The 24,993-nt window shown below is 47.1% G+C and overlaps 1 protein-coding gene, 1 long non-coding RNA gene and 1 pseudogene across 5 annotated transcripts in view; 1 reads left to right on the plus strand and 2 right to left on the minus strand.

The window, feature by feature from the left end:
- Nucleotides 1-4,281: 4,281 nt before the first annotated feature.
- LOC123581804 lies at nt 4,282-4,499 on the minus strand (annotated as a pseudogene).
- Nucleotides 4,500-8,328: 3,829 nt separating this feature from the next.
- Nucleotides 8,329-23,404, minus strand: LOC123580408. Of its 2 annotated transcripts, none has more exons than XR_006703289.1 (3): nt 23,291-23,404; nt 12,595-12,780; nt 8,329-8,677 (listed from the first exon to the last, which is right to left on the minus strand). It is a non-coding gene; the product is annotated as an uncharacterized LOC123580408 (long non-coding RNA). The 2 variants fall into 2 exon arrangements; XR_006703288.1 differs by having other exon boundaries at nt 8,329-8,680.
- Nucleotides 22,073-24,993, plus strand: part of STK35 (serine/threonine kinase 35) — a 43,179-nt gene continuing 40,258 nt past the window's right edge. Inside the window, exons 1-2 of one of the 3 annotated variants that reach the window (XM_045445081.1) lie at nt 22,073-22,439; nt 23,030-23,627. In XM_045445081.1, coding sequence (XP_045301037.1) covers nt 22,134-22,439; nt 23,030-23,627 — 904 coding nt within the window. In that variant the 5' untranslated portion in view covers nt 22,073-22,133. Of the gene's footprint in view, nt 22,440-22,526; nt 22,955-23,029; nt 23,628-24,993 lie in introns of those variants that run through there. The other 2 variants (XM_045445082.1, XM_045445084.1) reach the window with 2 other exon arrangements.

Consider the following 24,993-nt stretch of genomic DNA (forward strand, 5'->3'; position numbering starts at 1 on the left):
CCAAGGGGGTCACCCAACCCAGACAGCAGGTTGGGGGTCAGGGAAGACTTCCTGGAAACCCAGTATTTCAGATGAGTCTGGAAGGAGGGGCGGGAATTAACCCTATTGACAAGGAACAGATGCTCCCCAAAGTGTCTGTGTATGCAGAGCCTGGAGGTGTGAGAAGGCAAAATAAATACACTTAGGAAACAAGCCCAGGGTGAGAGCTTAGAAATCCAGTCGGTAAGCGGCTCATCTCTTCTCGCACCTCAGACTCCCTCCCCCCTGGAGAACCTGATGCGTTCTAGCCCCGTTGTGAGCTCAAATATACACGGACGCAGAAACTGGCACCCAGCGGCAGCAGGGATCCCAGGTTCAGGATCCGTTCCTTAGGTCCACCCCGGTCTGTGGCAGTTACCCAAACAGCCCCCAGAGAAGGCCAGTGTGGCAACTGCAGCAACCCCCTGCCTCTGCAACATTGTTTTCGTTCCTCTCTCTCCTCCAGCGGAAACTTAGTGACTAATAATCTTTATTTCAAAGGGAGGCAAGGAAAAGCCAACTGAAAGCTTCCCGAGCTTGGAGGCGGTTTGACAACCGATGATGTGTTTCGCTGTAGGGCAAACGAGTGCCCAGCCAGACTTGGCGAGGAGGCCCAAATGTCATGATTGCAGGTCTTTTCTTTGGGGCAGTTGGGTTTCTTCATAAAAGGAAGCTCCAAGCCACTGCTTGGGGCAAGGGAGCCGCAGGGGGTGTTGCTTAATGAGCCTCAACGCAAATATTCTGAAGCCCTTTTTTAGGCAACCCCTGTGTCTAAATTCAGCACCCCCCTCTCTTCCCATATGCTGGGACTGTGGTCCCGAAATCTGGAACCTCTCTGGTTAAAGTCCTCCAGAGACTAAACCCCTGGTATCCTCCGAGGAGAGAAGCACCTGACGACATGGGTTCCAAGTGCCCCACGACAAAGAATTTCAGTCAGTCCTCTTCGTTTTTGGCAACCCGATTTCCCTCCACTTCCTGCAGGACTTGCTTCTCTGGCAATTCTAGAGCCTTCCAGGATTCCGGGGTGAATCGGCTGTTCCTTTACATGTGTTCCTCCTTCGGCAGGATGGTTGACCCTCCTCCACTCTGCCAAACTGTTTGCCCTCCGCCAGCCCGGTTACTGTCTTCCTATTGTGTTTCACGCTTAGAGGTGTCTCCTGATCTCATCAAAGATGTAGAGGGTGTTTGCTTATTCTTCTTATCGTCTGAAGTGGAGCTGACGAGCGGAGAACAAGAGAGAAAGAAAACCCGGCCACCCTTGAATATACTTAACGCTACTAACCTGCACACTCGCAAATGGTAAACAGACGGCGCATGCACCGTCATGTGGTGTTCACTGCCACGAAAAGCAAAACAAAACTGAGCCATCTTCAAACCCGAAGTCTCCCCGCTGAGTTTTCTATGGATTCTAAAAGCCAAACGCAACAAGCCATCTCCTTGAAACCCTATTTACCTGCTACACGTGGATATTTTGATTCCGTCTACACAATCGATGGAGACAGTTACTGGGAATACCCACGGCAGTGGTCCTCAAAGTGTGGTCCCCAGGCCAGCAGCCCTGGCGTTACCTGGAAGCTTGCCAGAAATGCACATTCCCAGGTCCTACCCCAGAACTACTGACTCAGAAGTTCTGCAATGTGTGTTTTGAGGCCCTCCATGACTAAATATTGCCTATTAGCTTTGTGACAGCTGACACATAAAGTTTGAGAACCACTCACTTCAGCAATATGGGGGGGGGGGGAGGGGAGAATGAAAGCAAGTACAGGCTGGGGCGCCTGGGTGGCTCAGTCGGTTAAGTGCCTGACTCTTGATTTCGGCTCAGGTCATGATCTCACGGCTCGGGGGTTCCAGTCCCGTGTGGGGCTCTGTGTCAGGCATGGAGTCTGTTTAAGATTCTCTCTCCCTCTCTCTCTGCGCCTTCCCCCACTTGTGCTCACGCTCCCTCTCAAAAACTAACAATAATAATAAGTAAAAAGGGAATTAAAGAATAAAAGAGACATCAAGTATAGGCTGAACATCAAAGGAAGGGTCTAACTTCGTAACACGGATAAAATGTAAAGGAAATCATGAACTAGGGAGAGACAGTAATTCACTGAGTGCCTCCCATGTGTCACATACCGTGCTTTCCAGTTTCCATACTTTTTTTTTTTTAACGTTTTTTATTTATTTTTGAGACAGAGAGAGACAGAGCATGAACGCGGGAGGGGCAGAGAGAGAGGGAGACACAGAATCGGAAGCAGGCTCCAGGCTCTGAGCCATCAGCCCAGAGCCCGACGCGGGGCTCAAACTCACGGACCGCGAGATCGTGACCTGAGCCGAAGTCGGACGCTCAACCGACTGAGCCACCCAGGCGCCCCATCCAGTTTCCATACTTATTTAATCCTTACAGTTTCCTTGAAAAGAAAGGATTATTCACCCCATTTTACAGATAAGAAAACTGAGGCTTAGGAAAAGTAAGTAACTTAGCTGACTAAGAAGGATTTCAACCAAGGTCTGCCTGACTCCATTGGCCCTTCTCTCTGTTTTCCTCAACACTTGAGAATATTGCTGGCTATGGAAGACAGAAATGAAAACAAGGTTTCTCCTCTGCTTGGTAAAATCCTATTCATCCTCCAAAGCAGAACCAAATTTCACCTCCTCTGGGAAGTCTTTAAGAACTGCCTCGCTGGGGCACCTGGGTGGCTCAGTGGGCTAAGCATCCAACTTCGGCTCAGGACATGATGTCGTGGTTCGTGAGTTTGAGCCCAGCATCCGGCTCTCTGCTGTTAGTGTGGACCCAGCTTTGGTACTCTCCTCTCTCTCTACCTGCCTCTCTCTCTGTACTACCCCCCTCCTGCTCACACTTTCATTCCCTCTCTCTCTCTCTCTCTCAAAAATGAACATAATCACTACAAGAAAAAAAAAAAGAAAAAAAAAGACTAACTGCCTTGCTCAAAGTTAACCTTCCCGTAGCATTTCGCACAAACCTATCTTGAGTACCTCATATGCCTTATTATCGAAGTTCTGAAATCTTTGGTCCCAGGATCCCTTAGAATTTATTGATTCAGAGGCAAATGAATCTCGAACTAAACCCCACAGTTTGTACAAAAATTTTTCATCAAAAAAGGATTAGATGTAATATGTAACACTTTTAGGGAAAAAAAACACACCTTTTCGGAAAAAAAAAACTTACAAAAATCTTTGTGACCTAGGGCCGGGTGAAAAGTTCTTAGGAAAAGCATGAGTCATCAAGATGATAATAATAATACATCGGACCATGCAAAATGAAAACCTTCTGCTCCGTGAAAGGCCCTATAAAGAGGACAAAAGCACGGGGAGAAAATATGTGCAAACCACGTACATAAAGAACTCTCCGCACCCAGGAGTGAGCACAAACAATCTGATTAGAAAATGGGCAGCAAACATGAACAGACACTGCACTGAAAAGGATATACAGATGGCAAGTAAGCACATAAAAATATTTTCAACATCATTAGCCATCAGGAAATGCCAATTCAGATCGCAATGAGATTATCACTACACAACTTATCACAATGGCCAAGATAAAGCACAGTGATAACACCAAATGCTGGTGGAGATGGGGAGAAACTAGATCCCTCATAAATTGCTGGTAGCAATGTCAAACGGTACAGCCACTCGGCAAAAAAAAAAAAAAAAAAAAAAAAGTATGGTGACTTCGTACAAAACGAAACGTGCTTACTGTATTACCCAGCAATTGTACTGGGGGGCATTTACCCCAGAGACGTAAAAGCTTCTGTTCACTCGAAAACCTGTACATGAATGTTCATGGCAACTTTATCTGCAACAGCCAGAAGTCAGAAACCATCCAAATGTCCTTCCAGAAGGGGAACGAGGCAAAACCATCATGTATCCATGGCATCGAGCACTCAGCCATAGTACAAGGGGCGCCATTGATATTCACAACCCCTCAGCGGGATCTCAAGGGACTTACGCTGAGCGAAAACGCCAATCTCAAAAGGTTACACAATATATATTCCACTTACAGAACATCCGTGAAATAACAAGATTACAGAGAGGGAGACAGGGGTCAGGGAGGGGAAGGGGAAGGAGGGGACTGTGGGTCCAAGTAGGTCGTAGGGGACACGTCTGTGACGGAATTGCTCTACATCTTGACTGTGGTTTGGGTCACACAAATCTCTGCATGGGATAAAGTGGCGTCAATTTCAGCGCACGCACTCGTAAAACTGATGCAATCCGGATCAGGAAGCTGGATTGTATCACTGCCGATCTTACACAGGATGTTAACCATTGGGAGAAACTGGGTGAAGAGCACCCAGGCTCTCTCTGTACTTTCTCACAACCCCACATGAACCTCCCATGGTCTCAAAGTGAAAGTTTAAAAACATATATGGTCCGCAAAGGGATTTTGTTGACGTGAGCCGTGTTAACTGGCATTTGCTATATTAAACTGATAAGAACAGATACTACACTTGATCTTAGCCAAAAGGCCGAGAAGCGATGGCATTTACTATATTAGACACTAAAATGGAGATTTTTCTTGTTTGTTTGTTTTTTTTAATTTTTTAATGTTTATTTATTTTCGAGAGAGAAACAGAGCACGAGCGGGGGGGGGGGGGGGGTAGACAGCGAGGGAGACGCAGAATCAGAAGCGGGCTCCAGGCTCTGAGCGGTCAGCACAGAGCCCGACGCGGGGCTCAAACCCACGAACCATGAGATCATGACCTGAGCCAAAGTCAGACGCTTAACCGACTGAGCCACCCAGGCGACCCTAACTTATCTTCAAAACAATAATAAGCCCATCTCGTGTTAATGTAGACAAACCGCTTTTCACGAAACACAAGCATAGTTTTCGAAACATAGCGAGAAGAGTGACCTTGTTTTGCAAATTTACAAATTCTCTTTAATGTCTGCTTCACAGACAACTGATTCTCCTGTCTGCTTCTGCATTAAAATATGTTGTGATAACACACTTCATGCAGCCCTTGGAAAAGTCCATCTTACCCACGTGAAAAATTGCGAGTGAAAAAGGACATACAGCATCTTAGTGTTATGATGAAAATAGTTTGGGCCTCATGGACCCCCTTAAAGGGTCTCAGGGGCCCCCCAGGTATCCTGGCGCCACACTTTGGAAATTCTTGTATTATCGCGATCATTCTTTGCCACATCCACACCGGTGCTTAGTGAGTGAGGACAGGGAGACTATCTCTGTCATCTTTGTATTCCAAGCACCTTATACCGTGCCTGGCAAAAAAGATGATACCCAATAAATATTTGATGAACCACTGGAATATTAACAGCTTGTCAGCCCTTGGAGAGAGAGAGAGAGAGAGAGAGCAAGAGAGAATGAGCGAGATCACCAATCTGCTTGACAATATGTGCTTTAGACTTTTCAGTTCTGAGTCAGAATAAAGGTCAGACTGTTCTGGCAGAGCTCGGTCCCAAAGAACAAACATTGTTCTGAGAAACCAGGAGGCTCCTGGGGCATGAAACATGGGTTTGCAAGGACTGAGTGGCCTTTGGAAAAAGGTCTCGCTGTGTCACAACTTCTCACAAGTCTTGACCTTGAAGCCTTGCCACACCACCCCGAGTAAACCTGGGGAGATGGGGGCTTTGTGGGTTGTGCCGAGACATAACGAATTCTCTTCTCCCGCTCTATTATCCTCCTACCCCTCAGTCCCTAGGTCATCCCCGGAGCACCCACTGGTGACCAGTCTGTCCACTTGGTCCACAGCCACCCGTTCTAACCACCGCTCCAGGTTACAAGTTGGTTCTCATTTCTCATCCCAAGAATTCACCAGAGCATACAGCAGGGAGCCTAGAAAGACGCAGAAGCGGACTTCGAGTCGCCACTGAGAAAGGTTCGTTAGAATCCACTCTGTGTCAGACACTGAGCCAGGCCTGTGGGCTCTTCCGCCATGACCAGGCTCATGCCCCGCCCCCAGCAGGAAGTCCTGCTCCGGTGGGGAGATAGCTTGGCTCCATGTGAGGAGGCAACAGGGCTCTGAAGCGGAGACAGAAATCCTCTCTCCTAGGATCAGGGACAGGAGGTACATTTGCTTTTGCCTTAAAAGGAAGGAGAGGGCTGTTGCCAGGCAGAGGAAGGGTCAGCACACCTAAAGGTGGTGTGTTAGGAAAGTTGTGTTGACACAGACCTCAAGGAACAGTGGGCTAAATAAAATGGAAGTTTCTTCCTTTCTTTTGTCACAGTTGGGGCTTAAGATGGTCCAGGGCCCCGATGGTGACCCCCACAGCATCAGGGGGCCAGGAACTCCAGCCAGTGGATTTCCAAGGGGAAGCAGAAGGGAAGACAAGTTCTTTCCTAAGGAGGGCACGCGTAGGAAGTCGCTCACCTCCCGCTTCACCTCTGCTCACCTCCCGATGGGCCAGAGCACAGTTGCAAGGGAGGCTGGGAAATGTGGTTTCACAACGCGAGCTTCCATTGCTCTATAGAGACCAGGGGACAACTGGAGGTCTCTGCCCCAGGCACAGAGGGGAGAAAGTGCAGGGAGGTTCGAGGAGCCGGTAGCTAGGTGTGTTTCGAAGTTGCGGGCAGGAAAAACGAGAGATGGGTTGGGGGCCTCCGGTGAAGAAGGGCCCCTTCATTCTGGAAGTCGGTGGGGCCCAAACTTGAGCACACCCATCAGCATCACCAGACGGCCTGTTGAAGCCCAAATCCTGAGCCGCCCCCCCCCCCAGAGTGTCTGATTCAGCAAATCTGCCGGCGGGGGGGGGGGGGGGCACAAATGCACATTGCTAATCACTTCCCCCCGGTGCTACAGGAACTGAGAAATGTGGGGTCGCAGAAAGTTTTAAAGAGAAGAACGAGACGACAAGATCTGTACCTCAGAAGGCTGTTTCTGTCCAGGGATAGAGAACGAGCTGTACTGGAGCCTCCCCAGAGCACTAGGACTTCTCACCCTCTTGTTCCTGCGTGTTCCTGAGAAATTTCACTCAAGAAAAACCGGGATGATAAAGAGCCTGCAAAGCAGACTTCACAGAACGCCAGTGCTCACGGGTCACTCCCTACTTCCTGGCAGGGCTGATGGCATCGGTACCAACCCGGATCGACCCGCTCTTGGCATTGAGTGCAGGAGCCTGGATAGGGGTGAGGGTAGGCAAGTGCCTTTCCTCCCTGGCCCTGGGTTTCTTCACCAATAATACTCATGAGGAGCATTTACCTATCTGGGGTGCCGATGACTGTCAGGTGGCACAGATCAAAAAGTTGGCCAATGTCCTGAGGCTGTGGGGACTCACAGACCCATGGCACCGTAGCTTGGAGAGTAAAATGGCATGCCCCCCGAAAGGCAACTTGACAATCAAACCAGAATGTAAGATGCCCATGCCCTTTGATCCGAGAGCTACATTTCCAGCAAATAAGCCCATAGATATGCTCACGTTTATGTGCAAAAGACAGGTTGTTCAACACCCATTGTTTGTACTGGCCAGAGACGGGAAACAACCTAGATGTCACCCAGAGAGGGCTGGTTAAATAAACCATGGTGCATTCACAAGTGGAATAATGGACAGCCCTTCAAAATAATAAGTTAGGTCTATACAAGCCAGTTTCCCTATCAGAGATTGATGATGGTGATGATGATGATCATGGATAAATATATATAGGTATGTGTGTGTATTTCTCAATATATATGTATATTTCATATATATATATGTATATTTCATATATATATGTATATTCCATATATATATGAGAGAAAGGGAGATACATGCACACACACACAGATACAGGAAGAGGCTATATGTAATATATATATATATATATATATATATATATATATATGAGAGAAAGGGAGATACACACACACACACACACACACAGATACAGGAAGAGGCTATATGTAATACATATATACATATACATATATGAGAGAAAGGGAGATACACACACACACACACGGATACAGGAAGAGGCTATATGTAATATATATATATATGTATACATATGAGAGAAAGGGAGATACACGCACACACACACACACACACACAGACACACACACACAGATACAGGAAGAGGCAAAATACTGCCATGATATCCCGCATTTAAAAAATATACACGTGTAAAGAAGAAAAGAGCACATCTATATACACACACACATATACATATATATATATATATATATATATATATATATATGCTTACCTATCTCTGGAAGGATTTGGAGAAACAGCTTGCCTGTTCAAGACAGGAATTGGAACGGAGGTCCAGGGTGAGAAAGAAACTTACCTTTCACTGCAACATTTTTTTGTCTGTTTTTTTCAACCCTCAGTATGCATTATTTATTTAAATAAATAAACATACAAACAATGCCATATGCTTTACATACTTTATCGAACTGAATAACCTAGAAGGGAAGTACTCTTACTATTTCCAAGCCACAAGGACGTTCACTCATTTGGGGGAAGGATGGGGGTGGGGAGGCGGCGGAAGGAGCCTTGATCTGTAGGGTTTGCCAGTTCCCATGGGGTAACTTCTCCCACCGTGGCCAATTTCAAGCTGCCAATGGGACACCACCGAGCAGAGCTGGGAAGACACGCACACGCTGGGAAGACACGCACACGATCAGCTCTAATGGGCCTGGAGGAACCAGTTCCAGCACATGTCTGTTGGGGATCTTGCCAAGGAAGGCACCCGTGGCTTCCCGCTTCACACCTGAAAGGGCTGCTTTTCAAGAGCAAAACAAATGTAAGTAAAATACACCACTTCAGGACCTAAGGGCAGCTTCTGGGGGTCTTGAGACATAGATGCTAGAGCATTTATTTGCGGTGTAAATAGCCTGGCTTGTTCTGCAACGGATTTGAAACAGACACCCCGAAATTAAAATTAAGCATCTGGGTTTTATAGTTGCAAATTGTTCTGCCATTCTCTTTATGAAATACTGCCACAGCCATACCAGCAGAAGGCAATAAAAGAATAATAAATTAATCAGTGTTAGCATTCTGTCAACACAGCCCCACAGACTTACCAGGGCCAGCAATCTACATTAGGAAGTTGGCGTAGAAACTTTCCCAGGGCTTTAATGGCAGAGGTGGGGGCGAGAGGACCAGACAGACTTGGATTTGCGTGGTGTCCTGGCTTTGCCGTCTGCTAGGCACCTTGGGTAAGTCACCTTACCTTCTGACTCCCAGTTTGCACATGGGCTACGTGAGGACAGTGGCATCACAGATTTGAGCAGACATGTTCACCACATTTAATAGATGAGGTTAACACGTGGTGTATACTTAGAGATGAGGCAGGGTGTTCCTCCCTAAAAAATCACCCCACAGCATAAAGTGAGAGCTGTCTTCTTTTTTTTTTTTTTTATATATATATATTTTTTTAAAGTTTATTTATTTTTGGGACAGAGAGAGACAGAGCATGAACGGGGGAGGGGCAGAGAGAGAGGGAGACACAGAATCGGAAACAGGCTCCAGGCTCCGAGCCATCAGCCCAGAGCCCGACGCGGGGCTCGAACTCACGGACCGCGAGATCGTGACCTGGCTGAAGTCGGACGCTTAACCGACTGCGCCACCCAGGCGCCCCAAGAGAGCTGTCTTCTATTTAGGATCTTTTGAAGGCTCATAGAATGTTCCATGTTCCCTAGACTCTCAATTACTTGCTTTTAAACAACAAAGTATTCTCCCAGGAAGACCCATTTATAGAAGCCACCTGATGAAAGAAGTTTTTTTTAAAAAAAAAAAAAAAAAAAAGCAAACAGGGGCGCATGGGTGCCTCAGTCTGTTAAGTGACTTTGGCTCAGGTCATGATCTCACGGTCTGTGGGTTCAAGCCCAGCATCGCGCTCTGTGCTGACAGCTCAGAGCCTAGAGCCTGCTTTGGATTCTGTGTCTCCTTCTTTCTCTGCCCCTCCCCTCACTCACGCTCTGTCTCTCAAAAATGAATAAACATTAAAAAAAATTAAAAACAATTTTTGATACATTATACTGCGGTTGGCCTCATACCCCCTATAATGAAGCAAGCCTTATAAAATGACTTTGAAAGCAATAAATTAAATGTTAAGATGCTGTGATTGCAAACAGAAACCAATAGAACAAACAGAAAAACAATAGTGTCCTAAGATTAAGTGAATCAGGACTTTGAGATTAAAATCTTTCGGCAAGAGAATCAATAAAGGCTCAAAAAGTGCTGCATCACACACAATTTAAATAGGAGGGAAATTTATGCGATCCAGGAAGCAATCCAGGCGATTCAGAAACCATCCCCAGCAATAATAAACATCCTGAAATATAGGACTCACAGAAAGAGATGGAATAAAATCATTTTGTAGCTGTAATCATCAAGGCGGGGTGTGGTACTGGCACAAAAACAGACACAGAGACTGATGGCATAGAATAGAGACCCCAGAATTGGACCCACAAATGTATGGCCAACTAATCTTTGATAAAGCAGGAAAGAGGATCCAATGGAAAAAAGTCTCTTTAGCAAATGGTGCTGGGAGAACTGGACAGCAACATGCAGAATGAAACTAGACCACTTTCTTACACCATACACAAAAATAACCTCAAAATGGTTGGAAGACCTAAATGTGAGACAGGAAACCATCAAAACCCAAGAGGAGAAAACAGGAAACAACCTCTTTGACCTCAGCCCCAGCAATTTCTTGCTCAACACGTCTCCAAAGGCAAGGGAATTAAAAGCAAAAATGAACTATTGGGACCTCATCAAGATAAAAAGCTTCTACACTGCAAAGGAAACAATCAACAAAACTAAAAGGCAACCGACGGAATGGGAGAAGATATTTGCAAATGACATATCAGATAAAGGGTTAGTATCCAAAATCAATAAAGAATTTACCAAACTCAACACCCGAAAAACAAATAATCCAGTGAAGAAATGGCCAAAAGACATGAATAGACACTTCTCCAAAGAAGACATCCAGATGGCCAGCAGACACATGAAAAGATGCTCAACGTCACCCCTCATCAGGGAAATACAAATCAAAACACACTGAGATACCACCTCACACCTGTCAGAATGGCTAAAATTAACAACCCAGGAAACAACAGATGCTGGTGAGGATGTGGAGAAATGGGAACCCTCCTGCACTGTTGGTGGGAATGCAAACTGGTGCAACCATTCTGGAAAACAGTATGGAGGTTCCTCAAAAAATGAAAAATAGGACGACCCTATGACCCAGCAATAGCACTACTAGGAATTTGTCCAAGGGATATAGGAGTGCTGATGCATAGGGGCACATGTACCCCAGCGTTTATAGCAGCGCTTTCAACAATAACCAGATTATGGAAAGAGCCTAAATGTCCATCAACTGACAAATGGATAAAGAAGTTGTGGTTTATATGTACAACAGAATACTACTTGGCAATGAGAAAGAATGAAATCTGGCCATTTGCAGCAATGTGGATGGAACTGGAGGGTCTATGCTAAGTTAAAGAAACCAGGCAGAGAAAGATAGACATCATATGTTTTCACTCATATGTGGAACTTGAGAAACCTAACAGAAGACCATGGGGGAAGGGAAGGGGAAAAAATAATTACAAACGGGGAGAGAGGGAGGCAAGCCATAAGATACTCTTAAATACAGAGAACAAACTGAGGGTTGATGGGGGCCTAGGGGAGAGGGGAAAATGGATGATGGGCATTGAGGAGGGCACTTGTTGGGATGAGCACTGGGTGTTGCATGTAAGTGATGAATGATTCACTTTGGGGGGAATCTAGCCCCAAAATCAAGAGCACACTGTATACACTGTATGTTAGCCAACTTGAGAGTAAATTATATTAAAAAAAAATCATTGTGTAAAATGTGAGGGTGGAAAAAAACCCAGTACGTCTCAATTAACATATTATTTCTTAATATATATTTAAATATTATTTAAATAATATATTAATAAACTTGAAAGTACATGCATACCTAAAATAATAAATTAAATATCGCACATGGACATTTGATTATTTCATCTACGGCCTTAAGAATTTATGTATTCAAGGAGCACCTGGGTGGTTCAGTGGGGTTATTTAGCGTCCGGCTCCTGATTTCAGCTCAGGTCATGAGCTCACAGTTCGTGGGATCAAGCCCCGTGTTAGGCTCTGTGCTAACAGCACAGAGCCTGCTTGGAATTGTCTCTCTCCCTCCCTTTCTGCCCCTCCCCCACCCATGCCCACGTGCACACACTCTCTCTCTCTCTCTCAAAATAAATAAATAAACTTAAAAAAAAGGAATTTGTATATTCAAGTTGACCCCCCAAATAGTTTCTTCTTTTTTGCAATCTTCTCGTTGTGAAAAATGGGAGGGTCGCCTTATATTTACAACTACCAAATACTGAGGTAAGAATGTGCAAGCACTTAAAACTCAACATAGCTCTGCGTGATCTGCAACAAGAAATATTACGGTTGTTAATACTATTTTTATTCTGAATGTTCCACCACCAGCTGGGATCTTTGGCGGTGCTCCTGAAAGCACTCACCTGGACTGAAATTCCCCAAGCTACTTCCTAGCTGTGTGATCTTGGGCAAGTTGCCTAACCTTTCTGTGCCTCATCCGTAAACTAGAGATCATAAGAGTATCTCCCGTGGTTAGAACTTCAACAAATCGGTATATGTAAGAAGTGTTTGAACCAGTACCTGGTAAGTGTCTCTTAAATGTTAGTTGTTACCATGACGTTCAGCAAAGGAGAACTCTATTGATGAACATGGCACCTTTCTTCACAATGCAGCGAGATTTCGTCATCAACAGGGAACCCGTCTTGCTCATCAGGATTCCCAACTCACACACAGGCAGAGCTGTAGACCGGAATTGGTGGAACCACTCTGGAAAACAGGACAAAGTTTCCTCAAAAAATTCAGTATAGACCTACCATAGGATCCAGCAGTTCCATTTCTGTGTGTTGATCTGAAGAAAATGGAAACACTAACCGGAAAAGATACGTGCACCCCTAGGTTCATGGCAGCATTATTTACAACAGCCACAAGATAGAAACAACCTAAGTATCCGTCAGTGGATAAACTGATAAGGAAAATGTGATACATGTATCGGAATATCACTCAGTCGTAAAAAAAGAGGGAGATCTCGCCATTTGTGACAACAGGGATGGACTTTGAGGGCGTTATGGGAAGTGAAAGAGGCCAGACTAAGACAAATACTGTATAATCTCACTTATATGCAGACCCTACGAAAAGAAACAAAACAAAACAAAAACAAAAACAAAAAAATATTCCAACAACCCAAGCTCTCAGATACAGAGGACAAATTAGTGGTCACTTTCAGAAGCAGAGAGTGGGGGAAACGGGTAAAGGGGGTCAAAGGTACAATTTGAAGTTGGAAAATAACATGGGGATGTAATATACAGGATGGTGACTATAGTTAATGATAGCCTGTTGCATATTTGAAAGTCGGTAAGAAAGGAGATCTTCAAAGTTCTCATCACAGGGGCGCCTGCGTGGCTCAGTCGGTTAAGTGACCCACTCTTGATTTCAGCTCAGCGATCAACTCTTGATTTGATCTCATGGTTGGTGAGTTCCAGCCCTGAGTGGGGTTCCTCCTCCTCACCGACAGTGCAGAGACTGCTTGGGATTCTCTCTCTCCCCCCTGCCTCCCTCTCTCTCTCTCTCTCTCTCTCTCTCTCTCTCTCTCAAAATAAACAAGTAAACTTAAAACAATTATTTAAAAAAAAGTTCTCATCAGGGCGCCTGGGTGGCTCGGTCAGTTAAGCATCCAACTTCGGCTCAGGTCATGATCTCGCGGTCCGTGGGTTCGAGCCCCGCGTGGGGCTCTGGGCTGACAGCTCAGAGCCCGGAGCCTGTTTCAGATTCTGTGTCTCCCTCTTTCTCTGACCCTCCCCTGTTCATGATCTCTCTCTCTCTGTCTCAAGAATAAAAAAATGTTAAAAAAAACAATTTTAAGAAGTTCTCATCACAAGAAAAATAATTGTGTAACCATGCGTGGTGATAGATATTAACTAGACTTACTGAGGTGATCATTTCATAATACACGCAAATAGTGAATCCTTATGTTGCACCCCTGAAACTAATATGTTATGTGTCAGTTACACCTCCATTAAAGAAAAAAAAAAAAAAGCCTAGACTGGATATTTCTTTACGTCCCTACAGTGAGTTCTTCACAACAGGAACTGAATTTTATTCATCTCAGTCCCCAAATGACAAACAGTAGGTGCTTAATCAGTATTCATTGAGCAAGTGAGAATGAGGTGCTGTCTACGTTACTGCACATTATTTTTCACTGAATTGTATTGTTTTTTTTCACATCTATAAAAAAGGACTTAAAAATTAATCCCAAAAAGGCATACATTAAAAGTTCAAATCATACATAAATGTTGAGAGTAGAAGGACCACCTGGAGAGAATGCTTCTCGGCATCTAGAGTATTCTTTATCAAAATGTTTCCTTTATGTATGCATAATCTAACATGTAAGTACCAAGGCTATATCATGTACTGGTTTAAGACCACGAGCTTTGGAATCAGATATGCTGGGGTTTAAAATCAGGCTTTACCTTGGGGCGCCTGGGTGGCTCAGTCGGTTAAGCGTCTGACTACAGCTCAGGTCATGATCTCACAGCTTGTAAGTTCAAGCCCAGCATCGGGCTCTATGCTGACAGCTCGGAGACTGGAGACTGCTTTGGAGTCTGTGTCTCCCTCTCTCTCTCTCTCTGCCCCTCCTCTGCGCGCGCGCGCTCTCTCTCTCTCTCAAAAAATAAATAAACATTTAAAAAAAAATTTTTTTTTAAATCAAGCTCTACCTTTTTAGTGGCATGGTCTTGAGAAAGTCACATAACCTCCCCGTGCCTCATGTTCTATGGAAAATGAAGATAATGAAACCTACCCTATAGGCTTATAGGCTATAAGTCTAAATAGAGCACTTAGGATAGCAACACATACAGAGAAACAACTCGGTGAAGGTTAGCGATTACGTACGTACATATATTTAAACAAAATTTGAAGTCACCCTATAGATCCTAGTTTACATTTGCTTTTTTTAATGTAACAATATGTTGCAAACACTTGTTCTGTGGTAGTACATCCGGGAGCCAATTCCTTCTTTCTGATGCCTACATTATATTCAAATGTGTATATAAGTAATCTCCTGTCTCTGCCACCTGAGTATTTCTAATATTTTACCATTACAAACAACCACAATAAAAATCCCCATTGCCTATATATTGCTTTATCCTTGGGTATCTCTATAGGATAAGTTCTAGAAATGGGATCGCTGGATCCAAGTGTATGAATTTTTAACTATATTAATAAACAATGAGTTATCAAATTGCCTCCCCCAAAGGCTGTATCCTTTACCCTTTTATCAACGAGTGTACTTTGTTGCCTTGTGCCTGTGGATATTTTAACCGGGTTCCCCCAACCATTTATTTGGACCGTCCCAGTAGTTAACCAGAATCAGGGACTTCGCCCTGTTACTTCTGCGTTATATTCCCTCATCTTTCCAAAAATCATAAACAACTCCTAAGAACCTAGCAACCAGTGTTCTGCGGACACACGGCCTGACAAAGAATGTTTACGCTATTCTCAGATGGGAGAAGAGAAAAGGTTGGAATTTCTGAGCCTCTTCTGCGGCCAATAGGAAGACCATTCGAAATTACAACAATCCATTAAGTTTGGGAAACAGGTGCCTCTAACTGCTTCCATCTTTATTTTCCGTGACTCGGACCCTCTTTGTTGAGCCGTACTGGAGATGCGATGTCTCCAGTGCAGCGTCCCCAGGGTGTGATTTGAGTACGTAACTTACTTGTAGCTCTTCTGATGCTTTTAGGTAATACCAGGACGACAGGTGGATGTCAGAGCCAGAAGCTGAACAGCGCCACCAAGCTGACAGGCTGCTTCAGTGGTAGCTAAATCCCGTGCCCATGTTTATTTTTAATTTCATTTTAATCCAAGCAGTAAATATATATAATGTTGAAGAGTTAGTTGCTACTGCAAACTGGACCCTACTACAAGGCTTATAAGAAGAACCTCCCGTGCTACCCCCAGTCACAGCCATGAAGCAGTAACTCATTCTGTAGTTATCTCTTCAAACCTGATTATGGGGTCACTTCCAAGATCTTTTCATTTTAGGCTTTTTGTATTGATCTGCAGCTACGGAGAAAAAGAATTTCGTTTTCCTCTCTCGCACTCTCTCTCTTTCTCTACACACACACACACACACACACACACACACACAAACACACACACTCTCTCCAATTTTCCCCAAATAATTACATCATAATTTTTGGTTAAATCAACGTGCTGTTTTCACATTATAATGACAATGTAATATTATCTCCAGCTAAGTGTTGATGCTTATGATAATTACAACGTTTTTCTTATGAATCGCTTTTGTTTTCTTGGCTTTAATAATCACTGTGTGTCTTATTTGCTTAGTTTTCTCTATAATAGCTCCAATCCATCTCCAACTTCTTTGCCAGAACTCCAATCCTTTATAATTGTCTCAGCTTTGTGCTCAGTCTAGGGGCAGCGTAATGTAATGTGGTTCTTCACGTGTGGTCCCTGGACCAGCAACAGGAACAGCATCACCTGGGACCTAGCTAGAGATGCAAATTACCAAGCCCTACCCAAGACTTACTGATGAGCCACCACTCTGGGGCTGGGGCCCAGCAATCTGGTTTTTTGACCAGCCCTCCACCTCCAAGGGATGCCGACGCGCACTCACGCTCGAGAGCACCAGGACAATGGTTACGAGTTCGGATATCCAAACCCAAGGCCACTGGGGTTCGGATCCCAACTATTGCACCCGTTTGTGATGGAACAGCTTCCAGGGCCCAATCTTCCCATCCATAAAATGGGGACAAAGTGTCCCTCCCACATAGCTGGGCAGCATAACTGGCTTCAGCATTGCTTTTTTCCTTTTGAGATGGAGCATAAGCAGGGAGGGGCAGAGAGAGAGAGAGAGAGAGAGAGAGAGAGAGAGAGAGAGAATCCCAAACAGGCTCCGTGCTTTTGTCAGCACAGAACCCCATGTGGGGCTTGAACGCACGAACTGTGAGATCATGACCTGAGCCTAAATCAAGGGTCGGAGGCTTAACCCACTGAGGAAGGTAGGTGCCACAAGCTCTAGCTTTTCTTGCAGACACCCCTCCTAGAGCCCAGTAGAACCAGTTCCCTTATGGGAGGGGAATGCAAGCCAGCTGCAAAGCCTCCCCCAGTCTTCTAGGGTCTCCTGCTCAGAATCAGCCCTCCTCTGAGCACCCACCTCAAGCCTCTGTCTGTCAGCACCTCCAAAGTGAAGCCCCCTCCGGCACCCCTGTAGGAGCCTCTCCTCTTTTTAATGCCTCCCATCCTCCCCTCCCCCTACTACAGCCACCATTTCACACCGTTCTCTGCCTCTGCTGCCTAGCCCTACCCTCCCTCCACTTCCCCCTTCCCTCCTAGCCCAACAGAGCCAGCTCTCCCCCTTCCCCACCATTCCTTCCACACCCCTCCACTCCACCCAACTCTCCCCTCCAGGGCCAGAGCTCTCCACTGTCCCAGGGAGTCACCCCTAGGGTGGCCCCTGGGGCATTCTCCTCCCCCTGAAATACTGCAGGATGGGCAGGAGCATCAGCACTCTGCCTCCTCCCCCTGGGCATCTGTGACCATCTGTGAGAGTAACCATCTGTGAGAGCCTCAGCTCTCCCCTCCCGCTCCCTCGCTTTCCTTGAGGTTCCGTATATCACAAAGGCTCAATAAATCCCAAGTCCTCATAGGGCCCATGCATCCCTGCCTCACCACCCACCTACCACATCTCTCTCTCTCCATTTCCGGCTTCTCCTGTTCCCTGCGCTCCGGCCACACCGGCCTCCTTTGCACCTGCTGTTTCCCTCGGACACAAATGCTCTTCCAATAGATACGCATTTGGTGGATTCTATCAGGTCTCTGCTCAACGGGCACCTCCTTAGAGAGGGTTTCCCAAGCCGCCATTCGAAAATAGCACCTGCTTGGGGCGCCTGGGTAGCTCAGCCGGTTGAGCCTCTGACTTCGGCTCAGGTCATGATCTCCCGGTTCATGGGTTCGAGCCCTGCATCGGGCTCTGTGCTGACAGCTCGGAGCCTGGAGCCGGCCTTGGGTTGTCTCCTTCTTTCTCTGTCCCTCCCCTGCTTGCACTCTCTCTCTTTCGCTCTCAGAAATAAATAAAACATTCAAATAAACAAACAAACAAAAATAAAAAGGCTCCGTTGGGAAACTAGCTGGAAGAAAGACTCCATTGGCCTTGTTCAGCTTCTGGGGCCAGGAACAGCACGAACAGGGCCAGCCCTGCCTCAGCACTACACAGCCTTTGGTCCTGAGAAGTGCTAAGTAAGGACACTGGTGTTCATGGCCTGGCGGGATTTGGGTTTGTGTATTCACCTTTTTTTTTTTTTTTTTTTTTTTAACGTTTATTTATTTTTCAGACAGAGAGAGACAGAGCATGAACAGGGGAGGGTCAGAGAGAGAGGGAGACACAGAATCTGAAACGGGCTCCAGGCTCTGAGCTGTCAGCACAGAGCCCGACGCGGGGCTCGAACTCACGGACCGTGAGATCATGACCCGAGCCGAAGTCGGACGTTTAACCGACTGAGCCACCCAGGCGCCCCTGTATTCACCTTTTAAACCAACTTCATTGCCATATAATTTACATCCCATAAAAGTCCATCACCCAGAAAATTCCCTTGCGCCCCTCAGCAGTCCAACTCCCACCCCGAGGATAACCACTGATAGGTTTTCTGCTGCAGTGGATCAGCGTTGCTTGCCCGTATATTAATGGAATCATCTAGTGTACTCTTTTTAACTCATTTTTTTGTACGGCTTTAATGAGGTTAAGCTGTAAAACTGATGTACAAAAAACCACACTTATTCAAAGTGTACAATTTGAAGTGATGTTAACATATCCCTCCCCTGAAACTACCACAAGATAACCTCTTTTTTTTTTAATTTTTTTATGTTTATTTTTTAAAATGTTTATTCATTTTTTTTAATTTTCTTAACTTTTTTTTTAACGTTTATTTATTATTGAGAGACAGAGACAGAGCATGAGCAGGGGAGGGGCTGAGAGACAGGGAGACACAGAATCTGAAGCAGGCTCCAGGCTCTGAGCTGTCAGCACAGAGCCCGACGCGGGGCTCAAACTCACAAACCGCGAGACCATGACCTGAGCTGAGGTCGGATGCTTGACCTCAGACTGAGCCACCCAGGCGCCCCATTTATTCATTTTTTGATAGAGACAGAGCATGAATGGGGGAGGGTCAGAGAGAGAGGGAGACACAGAATCTGAAACAGGCTCCAGGCTCTGAACTGACAATACAGAGCCCGACGTGGGGCTCGAACTCACAAACCGTGAGATCATGACCTGAGCCGAAGTCGGATGCCCAACCGACTGAGCCACCCAGGTGCCCCTAATGTTTATTTATTTTTGAGAGTGAGACAGAGCGTTGAGCCAGGGAGAGAGAGAGAGGGAGACACAGAATCTGAAGCAGGCTCCAGACTCTGAGCTGTCAGCCCAGAGCCTGACGCGGGGCTCGAACTCACAGACAGCGAGATCATGACCCGAGCTGAAGTGGAAAAGTTAACCAACTGAGCCACCCAGGTGCCTCTACCACAAGATAATTTCAAGATAATAAACATATCCATCACCCCCAAAAGTTTCCTCGTGTACCTCCCTCCCCACCCCAACTACGAATCTGCTGTCACTGTATATTAGTTTGCATTTTCAAGAACCATATACAGAATCATGCAGTATGTATTCTTTTGTGCCCGGCATCTTTCACTCAGCATAATTATTCTAATTCATGCATGTTGTTACATCAATACTTCAGGCCTCCCCACCGCCCCGCCCCCACCCCCAGCAGCATCTCATGGTTTAGGAAGACCACAGTCCAGTTATCCATTGACTTACTGATGAACATTAGAGTGTTTTCTAGTTTGGGACTCTCATGGCAAAAGCCACTATAAACATTTTTATGAAAGTGCATTTGTGAACATAAACTCTCGTGTATCTTGGGTAAATGCCTAGGCATGAAGTTGCTGGGCCATCGGGTAGATCTGTATTCAACTTCATAAGAAATTGCCGAACCGGGGCGCCTGGGTGGCTCAGTCGGTTAGGCGGCCGACTTCAGCTCAGGTCATGATCTCGCGGTCCGTGAGTTCGAGCCCCGCGTCGGGCTCTGTGCTGACAGCTCAGAGCCTGGAGCCTGTTTCCGATTCTGTGTCTCCCTCTCTCTGACCCTCCCCCGTTCATGCTCTGTCTCTCTCTGTCTCAAAAATAAATAAACGTTAAAAAAATTAAAAAAAAAAAAAAAGAAAAAAATAAGAAATTGCCGAACTTTTTTTTCCCCCAAAGTGGTTGTACCACTTTACACACTCACCAACTGGCTAAAGTTGAACATCAAGCTTGTTCCTTCCTGTCTTTTGGCTTCTATACTTTTTCCTTCTTCCTTAAATGCCTTACCACTAGTTTTTAGCATGGCTGACTTCAGGTCTGCCCCCTAAATTCATACGCTGAACTTTGATATTAGTTGATACTAATATCACTAATATCGGGACAAACCAATGTCCTGTGCCTTCTGATGTGATACACTCAGGACACAACTTTCTTTCAGTGGCATTCCTGCCAAAAATGCATAATCTGAATCTAATCGTGAGAACATATCAGACAAATACAAATTAAGGACATCTACAAAATAACTCCTCAGTACTCTTCAAAAATGTCAAAGTAATGAAAGACAAAGAAAGGCTGAGTAATTGACTGCTTCTCCAGATTAAAGGAAACTAAAAAGAGGGGACAACTAAAGGAAACCTGTGATCCTGAATTGGATCCGGGGGAATGGCTACATTATTGGGCCAATTGGCATAATTTAAATATTAAAGGGGTGTTTAAAAGAGTCATACCATTGTTGAAATGCCTGATTTTGATAATTATACAGAGATTATGCAAGAGAATGTCCATGTTTCTAGGAAATATACACAGAAGTATGTGGGAGAAAGAGGCATAATGTCTGAAACCCACTCTAAAATGATTTGTGGGGAAAAAAAGTGTATGTGCATATTATACACACATACACAGGAGAGAATATGGTAATGCAAATGTAGCAAAATATAACAATTTGTTATTCTGGTTAAAAGTATATGAGAATTCTTTACTATTCTTGCAATTTACATGTAAATTTGAAATCCCCCCCCCCCCCCCCCACACACACACAATTAGTCTTTTCGATGGATGCCCACATTATCAGAAGTGGCCTATTCCCAAACCCAAGGCACTTTTTCACATTCTCCATCATACTTACCAATGTCAAAAATTATTCTATTGTTTAGTTAATAATATCTAACATTTACTGCGTGTAAGGCCCTGTCCTGTTGTTTTAACTGTATAACTACAGTGATCCCTCCAACTACGGTTCCTCCCATCTTACAGATGAGAACTAAAGACACAAGAAAGTTAATTAACTTGCACAAGGTCACCCATATCGTTTGTCTCCTCCAGGGGCCTAGAACCTCAACTAAGGTAGAGATTGACTTGTTCACTGCTCTTTCCGCAGCGACTTACAACAGTGCCTAGCACATTACAGGAGTTCAATTAGTACAGGTTCAGCTTAAAAATAACGAGCACCTCCTAGGCACTGGAGTACAAAGCAGTGAACAAACTAGCACTTTCAGCCCTGCATCCTATTAGCCACCTTATATACATTTTGCTACTCTTAATATATGCATTTAAATTATATATATTTCATTTGGCGCTATCAACACTGGCAAGGTAAGGTCCAATCACCCATTTTGCAGAACAGAAAACTGAGGCACGGAACGGGCCGATGATTTACCCAGACTCAAGGGGCTATGGGGGGCAGGGTGTGGATTCCAACCCAGGCCGGGCGGTTCCCAGGCACTACCTATGAATCAATCAAACCGACCAATCCAATCAGCCAATCAGTATTTATTAGGCGCCTACTGCGCGCAGCCCCACTTCACCAAGCGAGGGCGAGGAGGGAGGGGGCTGCGGCGCGCAGTCGGCCGCGGAGGCCAGGAGGACGCAGCGGATCGCGGAATTTGGCGCCTATTTTTTGTCGGCTGGGTGTTCTCGCCTGTGATTGGGCCCCGGCGCGGCGTGCCCGGTGCGCCTGGCTGCGGCTGCTCTGTCGACCTTGGCAAGACCCAGGCGGCGCGGTACTCGACCGGCCTCCCGGGGGATGGGCCACCAAGAGCCCCCGCTGGCCCGAGTACGGGCGGGAGGTGCGGCTTATATAAACAGGTTATGTAAAGGGCTCAGCTGGCGCGAACACGTGGAGAGCCGCGGGAGCCCGGACACCCGGTTCTCCCCCGCCAGCGCCGCTGCCACCCCCCGCGCGGCAGCAGGCTTCGGAGCACACTCGGCCCGGGCCGCCGCCTCTGGCGCCGCTCTGTACAGGAGGCAGCCCTGGCCGGGAGCGGACCATCCCCAGCCCGGGACGCCAGGGGGGAAACGGGCCGCCCGGAAGTGGAGGGGCGCCGGCCAGGTAAGGGCGCAGTCTGCGGAGTCACAGCAGGCGCCGAGGCTGGAGCCACCCCCATCACCTCGGGCGCTTGGGGAGGGCAATCGGGCCCCCAGTTTGGCGGGCTCAGGGACGCGGAATTTTTAATCCAACCCGCCGCCCTCGGGGACTTGGGTCGGTCCGCCGGGCTCAGCTCTGGCTTAATTCAATGGACTGTTTACACCCGGGAGAACCTAAAGCGGGATGCGGGGAGGGGTATCCCAGAGGAGACCAGGCAGGGAAGAAGATTTCCACAGTCAGAATTGCTTCTTAAGGCAATTTTCTTAAATTGCAAAGACTGCTGGTCCTTGTTTTTTCTGTTTTTAGGCGACAGTTTAGCTGAGAAGACGGGGATGTTTTGCTTTTCTTTCCGGTTCCCCCTCTGAGCCACAGTCTAGTGGTTTCGTCTTTCCCGCTTTCCCCTCCCCTCCCCTGTTCAGTCATCAGCGGCAGCTTCCGTCTTAAAGGGGCCGCGGCGGCCGGAGGAGGAGAAGGAGGAGGTGGGACGCCCTGCGGCCTGCGCTCCTAGCCTCCCTGCTTCGGCCTAGTTGGTTAACCAATCCTTTCGTCCGCAGGTCACAATCCAAGGTCCCGCTCCTCCACGTCCCGGGGCCGGACGGAGGGATGAGGCAGGGGGGACCCGGGCAGCGCCGTTGCTGCTCCCCCCGCCGCCCGCAGCCATGGAAACGGGGGAGGAGGACGGCGCCCGCAGAGGTACACAAAGCCCCGAGCGGAAAAGGCGAAGCCCTGTGCCGCGGGCGCCCAGCGCGAAGCTGAGGCCGGCAGCGGCCCAGGCCATGGATCCGGTGGCAGCCGAGGCCCCGGGCGAGGCCTACCTGGCGCGGCGGCGGCCAGAGGGCGGCGGCGGGTCGGCGCGGCCGCGGTACAGCCTGTTGGCAGAGATCGGGCGCGGCAGCTACGGCGTGGTTTACGAGGCAGTGGCCGGGCGCAGCGGGGCCCGGGTGGCGGTCAAGAAGATCCGCTGCGACGCCCCCGAGAACGTGGAGCTGGCGCTGGCCGAATTCTGGGCCCTGACCAGCCTCAAACGGCGCCACCAGAACGTCGTGCAGTTTGAGGAGTGCGTCCTGCAGCGCAACGGGCTAGCCCAGCGCATGAGCCACGGCAACAAGAGCTCGCAGCTTTACCTGCGCCTGGTGGAGACCTCGCTCAAAGGTAGGAGCGCCGCCGGCTGTCCCGCCCCCATGGGGCCTGGACCCGCTCCCCTGGATGGCTCGGCCCCGGCTGACCCCTAGACCCGTAGGCCCTGGTCCTGGTCCTGTCACCCTGGGCCCAGACACACCCTCCTTCCCAGGGCCCAGGCATTTGGGCCCTCTTCTCCTCTCAGGACCCGGGATCAGCCCCTGGTGCACACGTTAGCTGGTATTTTCGTAAAAAGGGCCCCTTGAGTGCTAACTATTATCTTAGTGCTCAATAAAGGCGAACTGTTTTTAAACTTCTAGCACTTGGAAGTTCCACAGGGCCAGAAGGGGATTGGGTTCAGAGTTGGTGCAAGAACTTCACAGCCCCCTCTCTAGGGCCTCTTCTCTTTCCCTCCCAAAGCAAACAAAAAGAACTTTACTGGACCCACCCACACCTCCTCCCTGTCTGGTTCCAAATGTCCTGACACCCTCCAGCTCCACCCCCAAACTCTTAACTTTCTAGTGTTCCATTTTCCTTGGGGACCCCCCAGCCCATCCCAGGACAGTCAAACACACTGGTGGGTTTCCCTGGCTAAGTCCTCTGGGGCCTGCAGAATAATAACCCCCCAGGAGGGCCTAGAGCTGTCACCTAACTTGTTACACCTTTTTCCTCCTTTCCTCTGTTTTACATACTTAATCTTTTTCTTAACTCCCTAAGACTGGCTGTCTGGGGTCTTTTTCTTCATAGTGAAGATGGGGCCCCAGGGAGGCAAGGGAACTTTGCAGTCATGGGAGAGCTAATCCTAATTTTTGGGTTTTAGCTGCTGTTAGGGCGTGAGTTCATGCTGAGTGTTCAGGTTTGTTCAGACTACAAGTAGCCAAGGATCTCTTCAGAGAGGAGAGGGCAGCTGGGCTAGAAAGGTCTTAGGAGACCTTCTCAAGGGAGAGGCCACCAATCTGAGTCCTAGCTAGGTCCTAGACTTTGGGTAATTTTAAAGGTAAACCCTTTCCTCTTTCTATAAATGAAGAAACTAAGGATTAGAGGTGAACAAATAGAAGTTGATGAGGTTAATCAGTTTGTACAGGAAAGTAGGGTTTCTTTACAGTTTTTCAGAGCTTAAGTGACAGTGAACCCAGATGTGTCTTGATTCAAGGCCTAGATTCTTTGAAATGGGTAATGATGCCCTCACTTCCCCAGAGAAAAAGGTGGAAGTGACCTTTAAGAATGGGTAGGATTTGGGGTGGGGCTGGATAGGGCATTTTATTTGAAGCTTTTGCCTGATTTTAATCTCCTACAGCCCATCCCAAGAGAACTCTGTCCCATTTCAGTTGTTTGACAGTGGGTTGAGGGACTTGATCCGTATCACCTGGGGTCCTGTTTTTCAAAACAGGTTTTCACT

This window comes from Leopardus geoffroyi, chromosome A3 (assembly GCF_018350155.1).
Source record: "Leopardus geoffroyi isolate Oge1 chromosome A3, O.geoffroyi_Oge1_pat1.0, whole genome shotgun sequence".
NCBI lineage: Eukaryota > Metazoa > Chordata > Mammalia > Carnivora > Felidae > Leopardus > Leopardus geoffroyi.